The 8,405-nt window shown below is 31.9% G+C and overlaps 1 protein-coding gene across 1 annotated transcript; it reads right to left on the bottom strand.

Moving 5' to 3' along the window:
- Nucleotides 1–2,001: 2,001 nt before the first annotated feature.
- On the bottom strand, nucleotides 2,002–5,707 carry LOC111313359 (uncharacterized). Its single transcript, XM_089752975.1, has 6 exons — nucleotides 4,287–5,707; nucleotides 4,051–4,183; nucleotides 3,590–3,707; nucleotides 3,437–3,473; nucleotides 3,098–3,341; nucleotides 2,002–2,961 (listed from the first exon to the last, which is right to left on the bottom strand). Exons 1-6 carry the CDS (start codon nucleotides 4,491–4,493, stop codon nucleotides 2,750–2,752), a joined length of 951 nt encoding a protein of 316 aa, XP_089609101.1. The 5' UTR covers nucleotides 4,494–5,707; the 3' UTR covers nucleotides 2,002–2,749.
- Between the last annotated feature and the right edge of the window lie 2,698 nt (nucleotides 5,708–8,405).

The following is an 8,405-nucleotide window of genomic DNA, read 5'->3' as shown; positions in this document are numbered from 1 at the left end:
TTAATCCGAACCCAACGATTTCGATCTGATATGATTTTATAAGATTAATTTAAAAATAAAATTAAATTTTGAGTCGAATCGCGTATTATTAAAAAAAAAATTAAAATAAGATTAGGTTCGAATTTTAAATAAATTCGATTTAATTCGATCCGATATTATAATAAAAATTATTTTTTAATTTTTAATTTATATATAATTATATATTTATATTTTAAAAATAATATTTTATATTTTAAAAATAATATTTTACTAATTTCAAGTCAGATCGAATCGGATACGATTTATGTAATATCAAATTTCGGATAAGATTCAAATATTAAAAATTATAAAAAATTTTAAATTATATGCTAATATAAATTTTATTATTATATAATCGAATCAAATTCGAGATTTATAAAAAATATGTCTTCACCCAACCCCAAGCAGCAGCGTCTATTTATACGTGTGTTTTTGCCTATAAAATATAGTTTCTTGCAACCGAAGAAACAATTCAAGTCGGCCTTTTTTTTTATATAATAAGAGTATTAGAAAGCCCAACTAAACTCCAAGACCAAGCCCAATATATTCACTAAACCATGAGGATTTTAGAAAGGAGCGGCCAGCCCAATCTGCGTTTTTTTATTTGTAGTAGAATTTCTAAGCCCCATGTCACCGTATGAGCGGAAGCGGGAAAAATTACAAGTCAGTTTTAATGATTTTTTAAACGTAAAAAAGTAGTAATTTTTAAAACATTTTAAACGTATAGAAATTATATTTTTTAAACGTAAAGAAATTTTTTTTTTTAAGTTATCTAATGTCAAATGTGTGGTAATTTTTTTTTTAAATGAAAGAACATAAATATCTTTACTTTTTTTTAGTTTTTCTCATCTCAAATCAAAATCCAATCTGAACCTAATATATACATTTAATATTTAAATCTTATCCGAATCGAATAAAAAATCGATCTAAATCAAATCGAACAATATAATTTTGAATCAATTTTCAAAATTTTCAATTTTTTTTATCCTTATTTGGTTAAAGAATGATAGAGCACATCATCAATCTGATAAAACTGATGAAACCATGACATATACATGGGAAATGTTTTGCAAATTGGAAGCATATATGAATAAGACATTTCCTCATTAATAATTTGAAACTAATTATAAGTAGTGAATTGTCCAAGATGTTGAATATTACCAAGTCCAAGTGCGCTACTGTATTGTTTCGTTTCTTTAAATTAGGCTTACTTTTCTGAAAGAAGAAAAAGAAAAGGCTTACTTTTTGTGAAGTTATTAGGCAAAGGGACAACTTTAAAAATTAAAAAATGTTGCTAAGATTCTTTTATCATATCGAAATCTTTACCAAAGAGAAGTGGGTTTCAGACCAATTGAGATTGTGACGCCTTCTGCCATGCAACATGCTGGCTGGTCCATCTTCGACTATTGCGCAAAATACCAGCGATGCTATATATTAGAATTTAGAAAAGTAAAATAGCTATTGACCCAGCATTAAAAATCCCTCAAACCAAACGGCCCTCGAGAGAAAATTGATGAATAAAATCTTTGCAAAAGCCTTTCCAACAATGACTTTGATTGACATGTCGAACAACTTGCCCTTTGTTAAATGTTTTGGAACCGACCAACTTCGTTGTTGTATATTTTTATGTTTATGAACAGTTGCTGAGGGACAGAAGAGATGCCTTGGAGGATGCAAAAGCTATTATAGCACAGTGTTTCTCCTGGTTTTTCTCTTGACACACTTGGGATGATTTGTTGCAAGACAATATTCTTAGAAACTTTTCCAGGCTGGCTTTCATTGAATTGGAAGGATCAGAAGTATGATATGATATAACCGGCATGCATGCTCGACTCTGAATCATTAAAAGGTACACCCCTACAACCATTGACTTCTTTTTCTGAGATCATGATCCCCTAGGATTCCAAACACATGCATTGAACCTCAAAAGTGATGATCATGGAAAAGAATGATTTGATCGATTAAATAAAAAGAATAACCATTGAAAGCGAAAGATGTAAGATAAAATTAAGAGATGATTATCTGTTAGAAGAGAGAGACAGAGAGAGAGAGAGAGAGAGAGAGAGAGAGAGATTAACACCATCTTATTATCCCAACTAATCCTATGATGAACAAACAAAAAAAATTACAAGTTAATGGGTGAGCTATCCGAGCTTGCCCTTTTTCTTGACCAATCAATCAAATTTGGGTTCAAAGATACAAAATCAATCTTGTGAACCACTTGCTACAAATATGAACAAGATTGTCATCGGATGCTCTCTGCAACCGAGACAAAATCATCTAATAATTAGTGTCTAAGGTAGAATCCAAAGCCTATATTTAGATTCCACCTTATGCAAATATATGAATGAATATGATTTCTTCTCCTAATGCTAACAACTACTTATGACTCCCTACTCTCCTAGACCAAACATGTATGATTAATTGGTGACTAAAGATGATAGCTAGTAAGACAATCCTATTGGGCATGAATGGAGAATAATGAATTGTAGACAGTTAGTGGATCGAGCTTTACATCTAAAACGCCCGTTCCATGAATGAACAATCCCCTGCTGAAATTCTTGAGTTCCATCCCTTGTTATGCTAGGCGATCAGCCATGAAGCATCCTTCTTTTGATCAATAACTTGCTTGTATTCTTTTATTCAAATGTTTCCTTTTTGCTTGACCTTTACGTCACTTTCAAAAGATCTTTGATTATCTTGTAAAAGACACTATATCAGTCAACAAAGATTAACTTGATGGTTTCTTTTCAGTAGGTGTCCCAGAAGCTCGTGAAGGACCTGGCACCTTTCCAACCTCCTCAATTGTTGCTGTTGTTGCTGGGGGTAATGGTGCTGTTATTAGTGGTGTTGCTGTTTTCGCTGTAGTTGTTGATGACATTGTTGTTGTTGCTGATGTTGCCGATGCTGCTGTTGCAGTTGCTGTAGTTGTTGCTGCAATACCTGTTTCATATTTTGTTTGATAATTATCAACTGCTGCATTTTGTATCAATGTTCTCTTGCAGTTGTTATTACACACCAAGTGTTTAACTAATTGAAAATACTCTGAATGTATTTAGAGAGATGTGTAAAATGACACCTGGGGTAGTTGCTGCCATAGGCAATGAATATGGAAATGATAGGATTCCTGTCGAGCTATACTGCGGAAGCAAATAAGGATAATGTACCATTTGGGGATATTGAACTCCAAAACCATGAGCCTGGCTATTTGGTGCATATTGAGCATAAAATGGATAAAAACTATGAAACATCCCAGGTGTCACTGATGCCTCGGTAGTGTAGTAAGGTGAAAATTGTTGACCTCCATAGAGACTATAATAGTTCTGCAAAACACCAATAAATTCAGCTAAAGAAATGTCAAGGAATTGGTGTAGTATATATTATTTCTTATTTTCAATCTCTGTTTGTAAACACTAACCAAAGGATAAATGTTGTCTTGTGAATATCCAGTGCAACTGAAAGTAAACAAATAGAGAATCAGATTGGTGAAGCAGAATAAATGAAACAATCAAGAGTACTACAATGCAGGTTAAAAGAAATGCCATTGGATTTCATTTCTACAATAACTCACCCATAAGCTGAGTAAGGAATTGAATATTGACCAGTTGGTTGTTGGATATAAGTTGATGAGGAACCATGATAACCAGGCGGTGCCATCAATCCAGGTGCTGGTCTAAACCTTCCTGCCCCTGCATTTAAATATTCTTCCTAAATTAAATTATTTTATACCTCAAGTGTTTAGATCCACATTTCATTCTATCAGATCACATTGACTAACTATTTATCTTGATCTAGAAACATAAACCAAGATGAAAATGCTTTCAAAATATAGATCCCCAGAATGAATAAAAAGGGGATTTTTGAACTTTTGAAATATCATTATCAAACAATGACATTTTTCTCACCCAAATGTTGGTGAATATTTACAGGACCATTTAACATATGCATAAAGAGTTGACATTGAGATAAGAAGATGGCATTTCAACAAGAATTAATACTAACAAAGAAAAGGGAAGGGATGAAAGAAATAACCATGTTGAGGAGTTGGTGTGCTAGTCTTTTGTGCACCCAATGAAGCAAGATTGCAATTTGCCCTCCTTCCATCAATGATAGGAGAAGGATTTTGACATGCTCTCCTAGCTGCCTCTGGATCCTTAAAGGTAACCTGGAAATGAAAAATAATGAAAAGTGATTAATTTTTTTATTGTCATAGAATGGATAACAAAGGAAATAAACAAGGCTTTTTACAAAAGGATGAATAAGCTTACAAAGCCATAACCCTTGGATCTCCCAGTATTCTTATCTGTGATTACAACAGCCTCAAGAATCTCTCCAAATTGCTCAAAATAACGCCTCATGGTATTTCTTTGAGTTTCCCAAGCCAATCCACCAACAAAGATTTTTGTAAAAGTTGTGTCATTGTACTGCCCCGGATTGTTACCACTCACCATCTGAAATTGCCTTTGTTGAGACATATAGAAAACAGACCAGACACCCAAATAAAACAGGGAAATATAGTTTGAAGAAAAAGGCTAAAAGAACCCAGAACCAAAAAAAAAAAAAAAAAAAAACCACCTAGAAGCCAAATATAGAGTGGTTAAAAAATGATAAAAGAAATTTCAAAAAAAAAAAAAAGGACTTGCAGTAGAGCCGTTTTTTGGATTATCACATCAATCAACCCAAAGCTCTTTTTCTTTTTGGCCTTCCTCAAGCACTCTTGCACTCGTGTAGGTGATTTTGTTCTTCTTCTAGATGTTGTTTTTCTAATGCTATAACTGCCACTTTTTCACAACCAAAACTCCTCAGATTCCTCAACAACGATACCCGTAACGAGAAAATCATTACTGTTCAGGGGATGGAAAAGGAAATGACAGAAGATAAAGAAAACAACAACAAAAAAATCCCTTCCCCAACAAGTATAAAATATATATATTATACTCCTCAGGGACCAAGTTATAACAAAATTGAGAGAGAGAAAGAAAGAAGGATGATAAAAGGATGAAGAAGAAGAAGAAGAATAAGAAGCAGGAGTAGCAAAAAAATTAAGAAAAATGGAAAGACAAAAAAGCTGCTAGTGGGTACCCACGACAGTAGTAGGCAAGAAGAAAAATCAAGACCAAAGACCCACCCTTTTTTGCTGTAACAGCACTTTCTCTCTCTTTGTATTACAACAACAACAACAAAGACAATATACATATATGATTAACATGTATCAGCGTGTTAGAAGGGAATGGGGGGACTCCTTAACATCTGCTTCGCTGTATTCAACCTTCCATTTTCCTCTCTCTTCTCCCTCTTACTATGATATTCATTCGTACACTATCTTTCTTTCTTTCCCTTTCCCCCTTTGTAAATGTCCTGCCTGTTTGGCTCCGTTCAACTCCCTTCCTCTGCTGCTACAGCCATTCCCTTAACCAAAAAAAGTACAGATATTGGGGTTATGTTTGGTGGGCCAAAACTTTCTGGCACAACCTTCTAAATTCTCCTCTTTTTTCTTTAAATTAGTTTGATTAACAGTACTAAATTAAGGAGGGTAACAGTTAACAACTAACCACCTTGGCTACCTCTTGTTTTACTTGGATATAAACAGGGCAAGTTCTCCAATTTGGAACCCGCAAATTGCCCTTGAATAGTGATCAGTTATCACCCTGTGCTTTGCTCTGCCGCATATTGATATGCATGTTCATTAGATTTTTTTTAAATTGAGAGTTCAGAGAACTTATATGCATAAATTTTTTTTTTGCGATGAATTAAAAAAATAAAATTTTAAAAAATTAAAATAGAAGCTCACATTATTAGTGTTTTCTCCATTAATAAAGAAAAGCTAAAATTTTTGTACATAAAAGAAAATAAAGGCGTGAATTAGAGTTTGTAATGTAGCAAGCCTCAAAGGGTTAAATTTGTCTTTTCCTTCCTCATTTTTAAGCATCATTATAATAATTAAAAAAATAGACATGAGGATAAATTTAATAGTGAGCGTCCAAGCGTGGTAAGCGGCGTTTATAATGGTAAAAAGATGAATAAATAATTAGAGGTGGAAAGAGAAATAAAAGGGTAACTATATTTTTACCATATGCCAGTAATTAAAAAAAACAAATCTCTGGAACCTAAATCATGACTGTCGCTACCACACCAACGGATTTGGACTGTCGTAGAATTCGGTCAAACCTCTTCTTTTTTTAAACATTTTTCAAATTTATTCAGCTCTTTTCTCTTAGATTTTTTTTGTTTGTTTGATCTATATTTTATTTTAGCTCTGGGGTTTGTCGACTCTCTTGGCGGCTACTAGCCTAGTACACTGAGGCTAAGCCTAGGAGAACGGGAATGTATGGAAACTTGTCTTCACCTGTTCCAAAGGAGTTGATAATGACAGCAGATCCCAACTTAATTTTATTGGACCATATTTGGATGAGTTCGTAAATCCTTTAAATCCAAAATCTCGTTAAATCTTAATTTATTAAAGACTAATCTAATTCACAGTCATAGCACAATGATTCCCTTGTAACTATCATACTATTTTTTTTAATTGGTAAGAGATTATTGAATTTTACTCTGCATGTTTTTTTCTAAGCAATCTAGATTATTGAACTTTATTTAATATATATATTTTTTCTATCCAAATTATATAAAGTCTAAAAATTTAACCAGAAAGTTTTTTTTTTTTTTTATAGTTTTCAATGTATCCAAACCCAAACAACAAGAGAGAGAAGAGCATCACTTGAGCCAACTATTAGTTAATTACTTACATTTTGCAAGTTGTTTATTTTCTTATCATACTATTATTTTCTCATAAATTTTTTACCGTTGAAAATTGTTAGATTTTAAAAATGATATGAAAAAAATTACCATTTAACTCAATAAAATTATACTTAAAAATATATATTTGATAACATTTTAATCCATTTGTAAAACTTAATTGCATTACCAATAAATAAATTTTAATTTAATTTAATTATTCTTTATTTCGTACTAAGGTAATTGATAAGTAAATGGCTAGTTATTACAAAATTTACAACACACACCAATAGAGTGAAAACGTCTAACTGCATACAACATATATATTTAAGTTTATATTTTATACATTAACAATGTATAAATTTTATACGTTATTAGTAAATTGAATTATATTATTTTATTAATAAATAAAATTTTTAAAAAATATATTAAAATTTTATATATTTATTTTAAAAACTTATATTTTCTCTTTAATGATGTTATATTATTTGATTTATTGATAGTATATAAATTATATACAGTAACAATATATCAAATATAAACTTTATATAATTACATAAAACTTTTTCTAATGTTGCATGCATGTGGGGGTTATTATTCTGATTCTAAGATGTCCACCAGTTGTAGCCAACTTAATTGATATTTTTATAATGGAAAAAGAAAGTTAAGGACTTAATTAAGGGACCTGCTCATTTTCCAATCAACGATATATGTTAATTGACCATCCATGTGCCCTTCAATCTTTGAATTTGGTGCGGTGGGGATGCTACTGTTTATGCATAAATGATGCAACTTTTTTTTTTCTTGTTTTGAAAACGCATAAGGTAAAGATAAAGAACAGATTTGACTCATGATTGCCACATTTCAAATTTAGTCCCCAATTTTGTAAAGATTAAGAAAATTTGATTGGAGGACCATATTCTAATGGTGCAGTTTGCTTTATATGCTTTCACTCAATTCAACTTGTTGTGAATGCCCCCACTTGAATTCTTCTCAATCAATTGGTAAAACATAAAAAAGACTTGAATTTAATTTAATTTAAATCACATTAATTAATTAATTAATTAATTAATTACAGATAGAAAGGTGCGTGGATATTAAATCATGACATGAGGAAAAATGCAAAATTTTTTTCATAATGGTTGGTAATGCGAGAAAGAGAAACATCTTCGAAAAACTAACGCAAAAGAACCAAACTTTTTTTTTTAATAAATTTTGAAGGGAATAAAGTGGGAAAACAAAACATAAACAGAAAAAAAAATTTGCATGAAAATTCGAGTCTTAGAAAAAGGGTAAGAAAGTTGTTATAGGAGGATGGCTTGGAGACAAGCAAGCCGAGCTGAGACAATGGAAAAGTCTAAGAACAGAAAAAGAAAAGCGTGAGAAAAAATGTGGAGACTGTCGTACCATCATCCACATCAAGGCTGCAAAAAAAAAAATGACAGACAGGTAGTCTAGCGTCAGAGCTCGCACATGCCACTCGCCAGTGCTTTACGTTATTATCTTCGGCTTTTGCTTCATCAGATTATTTTAGGCTGTTGCATGGTGGCTGAGGATATTTTTGAAGGGAAATTGGAGGTTAATAGAGAAAGAACAATGCAACGCTGAAAGTGAGATATCGCGTAAGGTAAATGTCTGAAGAGAAAAGGATG

This window comes from Durio zibethinus, chromosome 23 (assembly GCF_047325235.1).
Source record: "Durio zibethinus cultivar Kanyao isolate XHJ-2024 chromosome 23, ASM4732523v1, whole genome shotgun sequence".
Taxonomy (NCBI): Eukaryota; Viridiplantae; Streptophyta; class Magnoliopsida; order Malvales; family Malvaceae; genus Durio; species Durio zibethinus.
Note: the sequence above shows the minus strand (reverse complement) of the source record. Positions and strands in the feature narration are given on the sequence as shown.